Source organism: Psittacula echo, assembly GCF_963264785.1.
Source record: "Psittacula echo genome assembly, chromosome: 2".
NCBI lineage: Eukaryota > Metazoa > Chordata > Aves > Psittaciformes > Psittacidae > Psittacula > Psittacula echo.
In genome coordinates, this window is record NC_137737.1 from 82,519,755 (window position 1) to 82,537,158 (window position 17,404).

At 41.3% G+C, this 17,404-nt stretch overlaps 1 protein-coding gene across 1 annotated transcript in view; it reads left to right on the forward strand.

The window, feature by feature from the left end:
• The window catches only part of MARCHF11 (membrane associated ring-CH-type finger 11), a gene marked incomplete at both ends in the record, with an annotated part of 32,366 nt that extends 25,389 nt beyond the window's left edge, over nucleotides 1–6,977 (forward strand). The window contains one exon of the mRNA XM_080611938.1: nucleotides 6,655–6,977. Within this exon, the coding sequence (XP_080468064.1) occupies nucleotides 6,655–6,977 (323 nt within the window). The remainder of the gene's footprint in view (nucleotides 1–6,654) is intronic.
• Nucleotides 6,978–17,404: the final 10,427 nt, after the last annotated feature.

Sequence of the window (17,404 nt, forward strand, 5' to 3'; positions counted from 1 at the left end):
CCTGGAAGGCATGCTAAGGCACATGAAAAACCATAACGTGGTGAGTGACAGCCAGCATGGCTTCACTAAGGGGAAATCCTGCCTGACCAATTTGGTGGCCTTCTATGATGGGGCTACAGAAATGATGGACAGGGGTAGAGAAGTTGATGTCATCTACCTGGACTTGTGCAAGGTGTTTGACACTGTCCCACATGACATCCTTGTCTCTAAATTGGAGAGACATCAATTCGATGGGTGGACCATTCGGTGGATAAAGAACTGGCTGGATGGCCACACGCAAAGAGTTGTGGTCAATGGCTCGATGTCTGGCTGGAGACCGGTAACGAGTGGTGTCCCTCAGGGATCGGTGTTGGGACCGGTCTTGTTCAACATCTTTGTCGGTGACATGGACAGTGGGATTGAGTGCGCCCTCAGCAAGTTTGCTGATGACACCAAGCTGTGTGGTTCGGTTGATACGCCGGAGGGAAGGGATGCCATCCAGCGGGACCTTGACACGCTTGTGAGGTGGGCTGATGCCAACCTGATGAAGTTTAACCATGCCAAGTACAAGGTCCTACACCTGGGTCGGAGCAATCCCAGGCACAGCTACAGGTTGGGCAGAGAAGAGATTCAGAGCAGCCCTGCAGAGAAGGACTTGGGGGTGTTGGTCGATGAGAAAATGAACATGAGCCGGCTTCAGTGTGCGCTCGCAGCCCAGAAAGCCAACTGTATCCTGGGCTGCATCAAAAGGAGCGTGACCAGCAGGTCGAAGGAGGTGATCCTGCCCCTCTACTCTGCTCTCCTGAGACCTCACTTGGAGTATTGTGTGCAGTTCTGGTGTCCTCAACATAAAAAGGACATGGAACTGTTGGAACAAGTCCAGAGGAGGGCCACGAGGATGATCAGGGGAGTGGAGCACCTCCTGTATGAAGATGGGCTGAGAGAGCTGGGGCTGTTCAGCCTGGAGAAGAGAAGGCTGCGTGGAGACCTCATAACAGCCTTCCAGTATCTGAAGGGGGCCTATAGGGATGCTGGGGATGGACTCTTCATTAGGGACTGTAGTGACAGGACAAGAGGTAATGGGTTAAAACTTAAACAGGGGAAGTTTAGATTGCATATAAAGAGGAAGTTCTTTACTGTGAGGGTGGTGAGACACTGGAATGGGTTGCCCAGGGAAGTTGTGAGTGCTCCATCCCTGGCGATGTTCAAGGCCAGGTTGGACAGAGCCTTGAGTGGCATGGTTTAGTGTGAGGTGTCCCTGCCGATGGCAGGGGGGTTGGAACTAGATGATCTTAAGGTCTTCTCCAACCCTAACTATTCTATGATTCTATAATTCTATGATTCTAGTCTGTCATCATGCAGGAGCAAAGTAGAAGTGTGGCTTTTCACCCACCAGATAAACTGATTTACCTGTAATCGCATAAATGCATATTTTATTGTCCAATCATAAATTATACATGGAATGTTTTATGTAAGATTGACTATAATGAAACATATTTGAACACTGTTTTGTCATTATGAACTTCAGTGCAGGTATGATTTAATAGTTTTCTAAACTCTATCAGGAAATTCAGAAAGCTTTACAAAGGAGCTTTGGTAATTTTAGAATTCTAATGATCCAGATTCATTCATCCCACTTATTCTGCATACAATTTCAAGTAATCTGCGTCAGAAAATATTTATTAATATATTCAGTGTTATCCAATTTTATCTTTTTCTTTTTTTCTCTAAAATGAAAGATTTTAGATTGATAGTTTCAATTTAAAAACTTCAAATAAGGTTCTCTAATAGATGGATGTAATTATTATATATGAATGATTTAAAAAAAACCCACAACACTGTGCATTGTGCTGATGACCTCCAAAAGACATTAACATGTGATTTTACCATTGCATATTATATGTAATTTCTTATATCATAAAGCTTGTAATGCTTACAGCCAGCCACAGTTCTCACTCAGTATGTTCTCTCCTCTCATTTGTGTTAGTCATCCATGGTATTCAGTAGGTTTTCAACAAGATTTACAGTGAGTGAATACCTATACTCCCACTGGAATCTCTTTATTTGAATGAAAAATCTATGCAGACATATGGGTTTTCCTGTGCAGCACATATTTTTAAGGCAAGCACTAGAGTTACTGGTGGTATGAACAAGACTTATTCCAACTGCCTTCAGTTGTGCCTGACTGCAGCTCTGCATAAACAATATGAACATTTTTGGTCATTTGTGATGTGTAAATATCTCCACTTTTTGAAATGCTTTGTTGTCATTATTTTTAAAAGCAGTAGCCTAAAGGTACTGACACATTTTAATGATATCTTTGAAAACTTGCACATGTAAATTTGTTTTCCCAATGATCGATTTCTATGCCATATGTAGCATACCACCCTCTTTCTTATCATGTGAATTACATGTAACTTGTATTTTGATTTTTGGTCTTGTTTTACTTTTCACCATAAGAAACTTCCCAAAGGTTACAGATCACTAATATAATATGTTCTATTCATGCCAGTGTACATATTTTATTGGTATCCATTATTCTTCTTGTTCTAAGTTTTTCCAGAACTCTTCCTAACAAACAGGATTGTTTTTACTTATCAGTGTCAGTTTCAACCTTACCAGTCACTAGTTTGTACTTTTCTGCATCTGAGCTGGGTGTAAAGCTGTTTTCTTTGAAACTTGCTGGCGGCAGAAGTTTTCTAAGGCAAATCTTGAACATGTTAATGAAAGAACTAGTGCCTGTGAAACCCAGACGTATTGCAGTGGCTTGGAATTACCAAGGGAGTAAGTTCATGAGTTAATACAAAAGGAATGCATAATATAACCCCCTTGTTAGAGGGACAGTACACCAAGCCTTTGCCATTCTTCTCTGTAGATGTAGCAATTTTTTCTTGTAACAGTGAAGTTATATAATTTTATGTATTTATTTTCACCAGAATATAATCAAAACTACTAGTCCTAAATGGTTCTAAAATGAACAAAATGTCTCACAAATAATAACAGGTCACTTGCAATCCCAGACCAACAGTGCAGCTCCTTTACAGCATGAAAAGCATCTGTAACATTACAATAGAAAAATGAGTGGTGCCAGGAGTACTGTGGCAAGTGAGTAAGAAATGGGAGCCAATGTGAGGTGTGAATAGCCCTCTGAAAGCCTCTTTCTTCCCTGCCAAGGAACTTGATGCCTAGCAACATTTGTGTAACTCCTAGTTGTAAAAATGTATAGGCTGAAGTTACTCATAATGAACACATCTAGCTGCACTTAATATTTCTTTACTCAAAAAGTCTTTTTTTTTATTAGATATAATTCTTACTAGTTTAGAAAGAGTTATATTGCTATTTTTAGAGTTGATATGTTTCACTAATGCTTTGAGCATTTACTGCATTTTTCTTATATCTGTGAGCCCTAGATTAGTATTAAGACATGACATTTTGTCCAGTGGTAAAATTTGTTTTGAAAAGGTCTTTTATTACCTAGTAAAAGTTCATGATGTTTCTAGAAGGACTATGACTAAATGATTATAAGTAGGATTACTGCAATAAATAAGACAACACTGGACCCTAATACCACCAAATCTGAATGAACTAAGATGAATTGCCTGCTTGTAAAGATATGCAGTATGAAAAATTTCTAGTAGTCTTGTGACTCAGGGTAAGAAATCCTTGGGATAGAGGGAAAGATGTCACAGTATTTGGCAGTAGGAGAAAATTAGGATCTCTCCATAACCCTGTTGTTGGGATCCTATTACCATCCCTACATCTTAGACAATCTAAATTCTGAAGACCTTAACCTAAAGTCTTCTTACAGCTTTAGGACATTTTGCCAGGTCCATCATCCCAAATCTCTTCCTTGTAGATATTGGACAGAATGTCAGAACAGCTAACAGTAGTGAATTATAACACTTTCTCTTGGGATCATCTGGATCAAACAAGTAGTTTCCACCCACCCACCTCCCAGGACTGTACAACTATGTCCTCTGTGTTGTTGAAATCATGGTATTTGGAACAAGTTAGTATTATTCATGGATTTATCCTTGTTTTCTCTCTCATATCTTCCTTCATTCATTGCTGTGGATCTTTTAAGAAAAAGGAGATTCTGCCATTTCCTTATAGCTTCACTGTAGCAACTAACAACTTGTTTTTTGAGCATCAGAAATCTGCACCTGGAAAATCTCCGGCATTTAAACCTTACCCAGTTTTCCTCTTGTTTGTGGTCTTGGAACCATCAGTGCTGAGAGCTTTTTTTCTCTTGCTCCTTGGAAAATATCTTTTCAAAGGGAAAAAAGATCTATTGGAATTCTTTTGCCTCTTCTATGTATGTCTTTTTCAATCTGTAGTTTTATCAGATGGAAATAAAGCTTTTTATGGGAGAAATTATGGAAGTGGTTCTTTTCTCCTTCAGCATTGCCAAATCTGACAACTTTATTTTAAGCCTTGCAGTATTTGATCCTTTGTTTGGTAGCTCTTTTAGAGCATATGTGGCTAACAGCTTCCATTTTAAAGAAAACTTTTCTGCCATTGTTGAAAAAGCTTTGAAAATGTAATTTCAGTAAATCCTGAAAGCTCAAAAACAGTGAAAAAGAGCTCCCTAAAAGAAGTTGTCCTACAGCTTTTTCTGTCATAATTTTGGGAGGATACTTTTGACTGTTTAAATGTACCTCATGTACTGAAATGATCGTTTCTCAACTACTTCGTTCTCTGTTCTGAAATATGTTGTTCAGGTTCCAATGGAGTGCAGGCAGGTGTCAAAAATCTTAATATGGGGGCAGATAGGTTCTCTCAATTTTGCTTCATCACAGTCTTGAGGGAAATTGGGCCAAATGATACTATGATCCAGGGACAGGTAGAGGGAAAATTATGCTCATCTCCTTTATCATTCTACAGGAAATTCAAAAGAAAAAAAAAGGGGGGGGGGAGGGAGAGGAATCTTTGTCACATCAACAAAGTCATGGCTTATTTGTTTTGTACATTCTGTATCAGATCAAACACACTTATCCTTTTTCCTTTCTAAGGCAGTATAGCAAGTCTTAAAGATGCATTTATGTATTAACATGGCTGCTAAATTTTTAGGACAGGTTACTTTATATATATCTAAGAAGATGAAAATAGACATCTTGTGATCAAGACCACTAAGATGCTATGCTGATACAAAATGCATTTAGAATATTTAACATTTAATTAAGTTTATATTGTGTTAGTTTTGCTGTACTAGATGCTTCAATGAAATCTAGGCAACTTGAAAGCCTACAGAGATGCTATATTTGCTATCATGTCCTTCTGAAAGCAATCTTTTTGTTTCTCCATCTTCAAGTGTAATGGTCATTAAAAATGTGTTAGGGTAGGCATTGCTATCTGCAAACATTGCACTTGAATCTGAGGTTTGCTGTTCATATAAATGTTCGTATCATCCTTTCTGCTTTTGTCATCTTTCTTTGAATGTGTCCTTTCTGTTAAGCAAGCTGAGCCCTCGAACACTTAAATCACAATTTTGTTGTGTAGGAACAGGTGATATACAATCTCTTGGGATAAAGGACAATAGCCTGTGACACCATGCTAGATATGCCCATGTATAGGAAAATATTAGGCAAGAAACTCACTGGACAAAAAATTTGTAAATATTTTTGGCTAGACAGGTTGCTGTCCTCCCAAAGCACGGAGCCAGGGAAAACATGTGACAATGCTCAGAACTATATAAGTTACCAGGCTTGTTGAGGAAAAACCTAGTAAGAAGGCTGAAGCCCCATGCTTCTACCCAGCAAATCCATATTTGAAATACTTACATATAAAGAGGGTGTGTATAAATACATATATATACATATGAAAAATCGAGATTTTTGTTTAAATAAATAAATTGCTTGAATGCATACGATAAGCGTAAATATTAGCTACATGGAAGTTCATAAGCAAATTGGTCTGTTAAGGACTCCAGGTAATCTGTATTTTCCTTGAATGACCTTTTAAAAGATTTCCTGGGTTTCAACAAAAAAGATGTTTCTCAACATTTTTCTACTGAATTTTGAGGAGAAAGAGGAAAGTCCATCAACCTTGTCATACTCATCATAGTTAATAACAAAATTTAATTTATTTTTGCCCAACTGAAGCAAGACAGGGAAGTCATTATACTTATGGCTGTCTCAGGTTTTCATAAATCTTCTATGTTCCTAAGTTGAACTAAGAATGTGAAAACAGATTTGTAGCTGTACTGAATTCTACAAACACTCTTAAATTAAAGACTATTCTGTTCATTACAGAAGGCCTAACCTACCTAAAAATCTACTCGAGTACAAATCTTAATAAATAAAAAGTACTTACCATGAACAAGGATAACACTAGTGTAAGCAGTCAATTTATGAATCTGCTAGTAAGATTCTTCTATATTGATTTACTTATATTTAGTTAGGCATGCTCAGATTATTGCAGTATTGGTTATGCTGAGCTTTCATTCAAATCAATTTTATTTCCTCTGCATGTTCCTACATCCCTATCTTCAACACACAAATAATCGATTATATTATGTATGTACAATTTATTTGAATTATCAGAGTAAGATAATAAGATTACAAGTAACTTAATAGGCTCTGGCAATTGCCAGATTCATCACAATGTGTTGTGTCTCTGCTCTCAAAATGGTATCCATTGACATTTTGTACAAACTGTTTGTTTTCTTAATTTCAGGACTGATAGTACATGAAGGTGCATCTGTTTATCGAGTGTTTAAGCGCTGGAGGGCTGTGAATCTACACTGGGATGTGTTAAATTACGATAAAGCCACAGACATAGAAGAGAGCAATCGAGGAGAATCCTCAGCAGGAAGGACATTGTGGTTACCACTGACTGCATTTAGAAACAGAAGTTTAGTTCACCCAACACAGTTAACCTCTCCAAGATTTCAGTGTGGCTATGTATTGTTGCATCTGTTCAACCGCATGAGACCTCAGGATGATTCATCAGGGGATAATGGCTCTGGGGAAGTAGTGATGAGAGTGACCTCAGTGTAAAGATTATGCTCACTGTGCTACATAGATAAGGATAATGTGCCCTGATGTTGCACAACTTTGGAATGTAATTACGATGAATGGTGAAACCATTAACACTTGAAAAAATATATACACATTTTTTTAAAATTTAATGCTTTTTATATGATCAGCTAAAACACAAATACATTTTTCTGGGAAAAAAAAAAAAAGTCTCTTGCTTTTTATATAGTCTGGTTTATTAGATCATTTGTCAATTTGTACCTGAGGTGTATGCAATATAGTTTAACTCTTAGGTCTTTGAAAGATGAGGAAACTCATTTTTAAGTAAAAAAAAAAATATTTGAATGTATTTTCTTAAACTCTGGCTTTAATCCACTACTGTTATTTTTCCCACTTTCATGAGGATTAAACTGAACAATCTTTTTCTTCTTCAAAAAAAAAAAAAAAAAAGATTATTGACACAAGTCAAGTATTCTTCTTTTCCTGTTTTTATTTTGTTGTTGTTGTTCTTAGCTCAGTTCGGGCGTATGAAAGTAAGGGATATACTGTCCCCTGCCTTTAAGCAGGATGTCCAGTAAGTGTTCTGCAAAATATAATGGAAGATGTGAGCTCTTCTTTTAGATCTCCCACATGGACGTGCAAGATGTCAGACACAATATGACACAGACAGGGGAAGAGTCTGGCACTTACTCTCTAGTCTCTAAGATCTGCAGAGTGCTGGTGCTGGGCCTATGCACAGAAATGACATTACCTTCCAAGCAGTGGTGCTCAGTTTAGCAGCCTGTGAATTTCTAGTACCATTCTAACTACAGGACATTGATATTCCATACATTTTCTCTTTTTTTATTTTTTTCTTTTGAAAAAAGAGAAATGTACATTACGACTTCTGGAATAATAAAACCTAATGGAAACTGAAGTAGAAATAATGCAGAGCCTTAATTTTGCCAGGTAATGAATCATCATTAAAAATGAGCCAGTATTCATCTGTATCATGATAGCTAATCAATGCTGGGAGGTTTGGTTCTCTGGGAAGTTTGCTTCTCTGTTTTTGTCTCATGGCAAAAATTCTGACATCATTTAATCAAATGGAAATGGAAATATATTCCAAGTTAATAATTAAGTCTGTTGAAGGTCAAGATGAAAAAGTAGGGCTGAAATGACTCTGAAAACACTAGCTTGCTTAAAAGAGTTTGTGGTGGTTTGACCTTGTCTGGCTGTCAGATCATCACCAGCTGCTCTTTCCCCCTCCTCAACAGGACAGGAGGGGGAAAATAAGGTGAAAAAGCTTGTGGGTTAAGACAAAGAGAAGGGCATCACTTACCAATTACTGTCACAAGTGAAAAAGACAACAGGGGAAAATTAATTTTTTTCTAATTAAAATGGATATGGATGGTGAGAAACAAAGACAAAACCTAAACCATAACAAAACCTTCCTTCCACCCCACCCCTTTCTTCCTAGCTTCATCTTTTCCCCTTCGTTCCCAACTTCTCTCCCTCCTCCACCAAGGAGTGCAGAGGATGGGGCATGGGAGGCTGTGGTCAGTCCATGACAACTCCTCTGCCACTGCTTCCTCCTCACACTTTTCCCTGCTCCACCATAGGGCTTTCCCATGGGCTGCAGCTCTTCAGGATAAACATGCTGGAGCATGGGCTCTCCATGGGCCACAGCTCCGTCAGGGAGCATTCACCTTCTGTGGTGTGGTGTCCTCCAGAGGCTGCAGTGTGGATGTCTTCTCCAGCATGGTCCTCTCCATGGGCTGCAGGAGATACCTGCTCCACTGTGGTCTCTCCACAGGCTACAGGGAAATACGTGCACCACCGTGATATCTCCATCGTCTCAGGAGAATCTCTGCTTGGGACTGGCTGCACCCGGTAAGCAGTTTAACATCTTTCCATTTCAAAAGAAATTGTAACCAAGGACTGAAAAATGTTAGTTATTTTGTCAGTGGCTGGAGTCCTGTGGCTGGAAAATGCCCTCTTAGGAACCAACAGAATGGTGCTGGAATCACTGTGTTCAATCCCTTCATAAGAAACTCACATGCCAAGAGCAAACACAGGAGGCTTGTGTAACTAGACTTGGAAGGGAGACAGAAATAATTTAAGCATTGGAGTTAAGAGCTCCTTATATATTCATAAACATTTAGCCAGCCAAGGAAGTCTACACAGGGCCCAGCATTCCGTGTTTCAGTCTCACAAGCAAAAATTTACACTTACTGAATCTGCATGACTTACTGCTCTTTAAGCAATTATTGTGAAAAGCAGAACGTAAGCCATGAACAACAAAACGCTATTTCAAAAAAGCCAATATACCTCCTGCATGGCAAATTACCAACTTACGACAGGCAATCTCATTGAGAAACTATGAGAATTCTAGATCATTCTAGATTATCTTTAAACAATTTCCCAGAGGAGGAATTTGTGGAAAAACATATGAGAGTAACTATGACTGGGGAAACTTGCTGTATCGCTGGGAATTACTTGTTCTTAATTACTACTTAATGAAGCCCGGTTTCCCAGAAGGACCACAACTCCACACGACCCACTTGAGATCAGAGTTAGAATCTCGGAAAGCACTTGTGATATAAAGTGAGAGAGAAGGTGGCATTCTGAGATCGGTATTCTGAAAAGGCTATGCCTCACACCTTTTAGGTGCTTGCGATCTCTGGCCTTTACTGAGTGTTTCAGTGGTCTTTTTACAACATCCTAAAAACAAAATAGAGAACTATATGCATATGTTTTGTTGTAGAGAAGTTTTTTTCTTTCACATCCCAGTACTAGGGTGCAAATATTTGAAAGACACCTGAGTCTAGAACACTTAACAGCTTCTGAGGGAAAAAAATGGTCCGATTAAGAGTAATGGAAATCTGTAGTGAGAGAAATGTTTAGGGCAAACGTCAGAAAGGCCTTTATAACAGTAGGAAAAATTTATATGACAGATATTCTGCATATATGTGCATTTATGTATTCTTGCAAGTACAAAGCAAAATCAGGGGAAGTTAACAGTGACAGGATTAGTATAGGCAGGCTGCGGTTGTAAAAAAAACAACAACATCTGTGGCTGTGTTGTCCAGCAGAATGCTTTCTGTAGCAAGAGTGCAGGATAGGACTATTTCGTCATTGTTTGTGTATTTGGATTTGTGCAGTACTGCAGTGCTGTAACCACCTACATGCATGATAGATGATTTCAAATCAGAACAGGTGTGGAGAGGGGATATTAGGATGAAAAAGGAGTACAAGCTCTATTTCATATGAGGAAATTAGAAAAGCATAGCTTGTTCTGCTTAGCAGAAGTTGTGAGAAGATGTTACTGCTCTCAGTTTATACGTTGCAGAATAAAATGTATTTTAGGAAAAGAACAAGCCTAAGAAGCAAAAGAACTTAAGGACACAAACAGATCACAAATAAATTTAGCTGGAAGTTCAAGGTAGTTTTAAAATATTCATAGAATGAGTCACAGGTAACAGTTCAAGTTGGAAGGACCTGGGGGAGGACATCTATTCCAGTCTCCAGGAACAGCTCTGAGGTCAGACTGGGTTGCTCAGGGAAAGGATGCAAATTTCACAACAGTTCCCAGAGTGAAGAAGCTTTTCCTTCTGCCCTAACTCTTGTCTTGTTCCAACTTACACACATTGTCTCTCATTCTCCCGTAATGCCCCACTGTGAAGTGGGTGGCTCTGTCTTCTTGACCCTTGCAGGTCCTTGCAGGCTGCTGTTAGGCCTCCCTTCCAGCCAACTCTTCTCCAGGCTGAACAAGACTTGATCCTTCAGTCCCCCCTTACAGGGCAAGTGCCCCACCTTGGGGGCTTTCTGATGGACTTGCTCCAGTTGCACCATGTCTTTCCTGTACTGGGTTGCCCAGGAAGCTGCTGGCCGTCCCTGCAGCCAGGGGATGTTGCTGGCTTATTCCCAGCTTGTGCCTGCCCAGACCCCTGGGTCCCTTCCTACAGAGCTGCTCCCAGCCAGGCAGGAACTAGCCATGTCCTTGTACCAGAGCTTCTTGCCCAGGAGCAGGACTTGGTGTTTGTCCTTGGTGAATTTGAACTGGTTTCTGCCGGCCCATTCCTCCAGCCTGGTTAGGTCACTCCGACAGCCACCAGGGACCTCCCTGATCTCTGAGTTCTTGCACATACTCCCTGACAGTCTCTACCCACTGCTTGTTGTTCCTATCCTTCTTGCGCCCTTTCAGTAAGCACGAAGGCTGTGAGACTTTGGTAGTGAAGACGAAGACAAAGAAAGCATTAGGGACTTCTCTGTGTCCACTGCCACAAAATCACTCACCCCAATAAGCAGAGATCTTGTTTGGATTTTTACTGCTCATGTAGAGACTGAAGCTCTTTATCTTACCCTTGATGCCCTTCTCCGTTCAAGCTGAGCTTAAGACTTTCCTAACCCTACTCCTGCACGCCTGGACAATATCTCTAAAAGCCTCCTGTGTAGCCTGGCCCTGTTTCTGCCTCCTGCTGTACCATGAGTTCTTGGCTTAGCCAAGCTGTGCTGCTGATACATCTGCTTGTTACCCCAGGTATCAGGATGAGCCATTCTCACAGCCGGAGGATGTGATCCATATAGTCCTGTCAGTTCCCTTCACCTCCTTCACCCTTCAGAGCTGCTCCTGTATTATCCCAGCTGCCCGCTCCCCGGACAAGCTCGCCTGGTGCCCCACTTCTGGGCTCTGTGATGCTCCTTCCCTCCCTCGGATCTTCATTTCCACTTTTTCCTGCTCACTATAGCCAAGGCTGCCATGGACCAGCGCCTCCCCTACCAGTGAACGCCTCCAGGGCAGGGACAGCAGATCCATCAGTGTGACCCCTTGGGCTGGCTTATTCAGGCCCTGTATGAAGAAGTTGTCCCTGACACCCTGTGTAAACCTCTGGGGCTGTCTGTGTCCCGCCGTGCTGCCCTTCCAGCAGGTGACAGGGAGGTTTACAGGCCCCAGGAGTGTCAGGCTCTGCCCTTCCCATGCTCCCTTGTGGGGGTTAAGCAAGGCTTCATCCCCTCTCTCACCCTGACCCCATGGTCAGTAATATTCTTCCCACACGCTGCCACCCACCCTGTCCTTCCCTTGGTTCTGATCCTCAAGCTCTCATCAGACCATTGTCTGAATCACAGGAAAGCTCTGTATATCCCAGCTGCTCCTTTAAGCCTTGGGCATCCCCCCTCCTCTTCTTCCATGCCTGGCTTTCCTGCTTGTGTTTCCTGAGAGTGCCACAGTGAATTACTGGAAGAGTCTCTAATAAAACAGCAACAACAAAACATCCAACCTGTTTTGGAGGGAGTTTGATGACTTTATGGATGTAATTGAGATGTTACTTCTAGTCGTGTCAGAAGACTAGGATTAATACCCTTCCCTCTCTCATTGTGCTCATTCCTGTGGACACAAAATGCACCTCTTCTGAAGAAGAATTTCAAGTCTCCTCCAAACAACTAAACTTTCTTTTTTTAAATTAAACTTTGGGATTAATCAAGTTATGTGAGAAGCACAGATTAAATAGCAAAAAATCACTGTTGACTCAGGCACAGAACCATATTACCATGACAGGGGAGGTCTTGCCTGAAGTTCCAGGCAGAACGACAACACTGGAAATCAGACCTCATGTAAAACCTCTATTTCAGTCACCATCCTGTTGGAATATTAAAACTACAAGTTGGAGAGAATCAAGGTGCAGCACAAACTGAAGGGTTTGCACCACCACCTCTAGAAAGTCAGATTTTCTCCATTTTTATTGCATTAGTCCCAGCTGGCAGTAAAACAATGGGCTACAGGCAATATAAGAGCAACTCTGAAGTTTTCCTGTTGGAACACAGTAGAAACAGCAAGAAGCATGTGTGGAACAGCTCATGCATTTGTATCATTTTGAAAGCAAGGAGGGACTGGACAATGCTCATTCAGGGATGTCAGTGTTGGTTGCTTAAGCCAAAGATTACTATCCCAAATCTCTAAGTGGTGAAATACAGTCTTCCAAGGCTCTCAATGACAGACCCATTTCCAGTCACTACTGTACATATAATGTTTTAAAATATTTGAAGTAAAAAAATACAGTTTTATAATGGTTAGATTACTATTAGAGGCATATACTTTAGGGAGTCAAACTCAGCAGATGCCCCTGGGCACACTCAAGACCCCTTTTGAGTATCAATAAGAAAACCAAGAGAAACAAAATAAAACTGCTTCATAAACATTTTTTGACCACAGAAGACTAATCTTATGGGAGTTCTACAGAATAACTCCCTGGATGCTGACTTTTTTCCCCTTTGGAATTCCATTTAAACTTCAATTCGTTGTTAAAACAAGTCATGTAATATTAAAGTAAATCTTTTCACATATTCTCCACTTGAAACTGCTTATCATCCGAATTAGCCTGCTCTGGTGTGTAAACCAAATTTAGCAATTCAAACAGCACTGCAGTGAAATAGGCAGCATGCTTACGGAGCTCTGCCAGCCTAATTACACTGCAGACCAAGCCGCAACAGTTTGACAGGGACTTTTTTTACTCCATTCATAGGATACCATTGAACCCATAGTGACTGCAAAGCAAACTGCTGTTAGCTGCTCAGGAATTGCTTTGCAACTTGGACTCCATGGCAACAGGAACTTTGAGGAGAGGGCATGTGTGATTTGCTTGATAGGTGCTTGGTAATGTTTTGGGGGCTTTACCTACACAATATCTGTCATGATTTAAGCCCAGGCCATAAATCAGAACCACGAAGTCCACTTCCCCCCCCCACCTTTCTTCCCTCTGCTCCTGGAGGGACGGGGAGGAGAATCAAAAGAATGCAACTCCCACGGGTTGAGATAAGAACAGTTTAATAACTAAGGTATAACACAAATCACTACTGCTACCACCAATAATAATAATGATAAAGGAAATAACAAGGAAGAGAATACAATACCGCTCACCAACTGGTACCTCACCCCCACCCTGCAGTGATCCAGCCCTTCTGGGAACTCTCCATTCTACATCCTGGGCATGACGTGCTGTGGTATGGAATACCTCTTTGGCTAGTTTGGGTCAGGTGTCCTGTCCCTGCTTCCTCCCGGCCCCTCCTCCTCCCTGGCAGAGCATGAGACTCACAAAGTCCTTGGTCAGGGTAAACATTCTGACCAGCAACTGAAAACATCGGCTTTATCAGTATTATTCCCAGGCCAAAAGTCAAAACCACAGTGCTGCAACAGCTACTAAGAAGAAGAAAAACTGACTGCTGCTGCTGAACCCAGGACAATATCTTAGTTAATGTATCTCTATTCTGTAAATGATGCACTCATGGAATGGTTACTAATATTGAAATCTACCTCAAATCTATGCACAGCAGCACAGGACAATACAAGCAGGTGCTACTTTACCTAGAAGCTTATTTCTCCTTCTGAAACCCCAACAGGTGTTTTAAAGAGAACAGAAGATTTCCAGTGGACTAGATTTGAAAATTGTTAGTTATTATCTGTCAGATCCGTGACTCCAGTAATTACATACTGAAGAATATGAACATTTCCTGATGATTGAAAAATAGGAGCTGTTAGCAGCTATTCTGAAGAGAAACGAGGATGCTCTTGAAAACATTTCCTCTTTCTTGTTTTTCCTCACATAAAATAATTCATTGTCATAAACCTCGTAACAATTTCAAAAAACCCCTAGTGAGTTACCACTTCCTAGAATTACCTGTCAGCTGCTGGATAAGGGGAGGGAGATAAAGCAGTGTTCAGGGCTTAGTTTACTACTTTAGAGAGGACACCAGAGATATCTCTGAAAACTGGTAATACTTGTATTTCATTTTATTTAAATCAGAAATGAGGCTTTGGATCTTTCCACATTCATAAATCTGTCAGACTGACATTTCTCCTGGATTTAAGAAAAGATACCTGTAATACACTGCAGAGTGCAACCATGCCTGAATTAAAGGTGATGCATACATTAGAACCAGTCGCATGGCGGAACATTAAAAAGCAAGCATTGGCAGACAGGCCCCTGAGAAGCATAAACACCTTTCAAAGATAACCTGCAGATAATAGTAAAATAGCAATCAGCAGCATAATTCCTTCCTGCTGCAGCCAGTCAACTACTCTGCAGGCATGTGGAAACCCATGGTCATCCTCCTGCTGAATGAGTTCTTGCCTGACAGACTGAAACTACCCTTTCCCCTGGAGTCTTCACATGTACAGACTCTAGCTGAATTTGACCCTGACTCACCTACCACTTGCTCCCTTAGTTCAGAAGCAGTGGGCTCGAGGGGCTGTCCTCTGAAGGATAAAAGCCATATCAGCTGCCTGAAAATTTGTAAAAGCCTCATAAAATCACATTTTCAGAAGGAAGAAGCTGGCTGGAGCCAAACACAGAACTTGTGTTAACCCCAGCCCAAGCACACTGTGTTGAATCGGGTCATGCTCGCAAGTCTGTATGAGTGTCAGAATTCAGATCAGCCTTGGGCAGACACCAGAAATGACAGCAAGGTCACCATAAGAGCAAGAGTTAAGGTGAATGAAAGGAGCTTGGATAGCGGTAGCTTGGTGAACCAGAGAACTTCCTCCAGCTTCCACAACTCCCCCCCGGCCCAAAACAACTTGCACTGTCCTACACATGTAGCTGCAAGAGGAGCAGCCAAACTTCTGAAAGCAAGAATTATGTTGAATAATTCATCCACAGGTCCCATTTTCTAGGTCAGACCACCAATAGTTCTTGTTTTAATAAGGGAGCGTATCGAAGTCATCACATGCTCCTCATCCAAGTTCTGCTAGAATTCAAAACATTGAACAGTAGCAGCTAAGTCTTTAAAGAGGGGAAAACTGAATTCCACTGTAGGAGACAAACTGAATGTGAACGATATTACCCCTTTGTCATGCCCATGTAGCCTGGCTTCACCTGGTGCAGCACTGCCTACCAGCTGCCTGGGAACCAACCAGACTCAGCAGGCTCTTCTGGAGCTGGCCTTGGCCCTGCTCTCTGCTGCAGGCTGGGCCCTCTGGCAAGTCCTGTCTTGCATGCCTGCAGCGGGTCTGCACCCCTCTTTGCCTTCCTGCTCTGCTTCAGATGTCCCTGCCAGCAGAGCTGCCCTGGAGGAAAGTGTCCCTTCCTTCCACCAAGAGCTGTGGTCAGGGCTTGGGGAACAGAGAGCTGTCCTCCCTCCTGTCCACCACAACCTATACAACCACACAGTAACCTGAATAAGAAAAACACTTTTACCATCAGACACAAACATACAAATTCCTCCTGTGTAGGTGCATGGACATACCTGGCTTTGTTTAGTCTAATGCAACCAGTCAAAATTAATAGTAGCCAGAGTCCAGTTTAAGAACGGAAGTTCAGTTCCAGCTGCATTTCTCACATCAGGGAGCATCCCTGGATATAACTCTTTAATCTTTCTCATAAAAAAAGCAACTAAATGCAGGAAAGGCCCAAATAATTTAAATACAACATGTTGTGTCCCCTCTGACGTAATTTCCCAAACCATGCAGTAGCTGTCTGATCTACTCATCTAGCAGGATGAGGAAATCTGTCATTCAGGCACAGACTTGCTCAGTCCGGGTGACATTTCTTGTTAGACTTTGCTATTCCTTGTCCTGGGCAGATGCAGCTTGTATTAATGAACTCTAGAAAAGAATCTGTGTAAGCTTTTAAACTTTGAAATAGTGACTTTTCTGTACATGGGCAGATATTAGCAATACATTTCAAGCCACATTCAGTGCATGCTGGGGTGGGGTGCTCGTTCCCACTAAAAACATCTGGGCTATCACTCACTCCCAGACGTTAAGGTAATTTACCCACATCCCAGTTTGCTGCTAATGACAATTTGGCATTTGTCCATGAAACAAGAAGTTCCAAGAGACCCACTCAACATTTATCTTCACATGAAGTGTTGATCAAGTCCGTAGGACATTAATTTGGGTATTACATATTTAATAAAACACCCATTTACTCCAGTGGAGAAAAGTGTGCTTTGTGTTGTTTATCAACTAAAATACTTCTTAAAAAATGCAAACACATGGTAAGTACCAACCCCTAGTGACCAATCCACCATTCCCAGTCATTTATAAGGAGAAATTAGTTTTCCTGTCCTCTTCCCAAATTCTCTTGTCTTTTGTGACAGTTCTTAACCCATCATTTAAGAAAAGCCCCAGAGACACCATGCCTTACACACTGAAAGGTGCATGTTTTGCATGATAGGACAGCTTTAAACTCACCATTTAGGTCAAACTAGCACTCAGATCTTGCACCTTCACCCTGTTGATAGAAGGGGCAGAGGTCAGAAAGTCTCTTTCCAAGCATCATCCAGATAGGCTAAACTCTGTGGTTAAGGAGCCGCACGTCAGCATTGGCCTCTGTTTCCCCAGGTGACATGGATCCTGTTCATTCCGCAGCTCCCTGGCAATGGACAGACTGCTTTCTTACCTCATTAGCAACTCCAAGCCTAAGGATGACCAAATATTCTCTCACTCCCTCAACACACAGTCCAGCTTT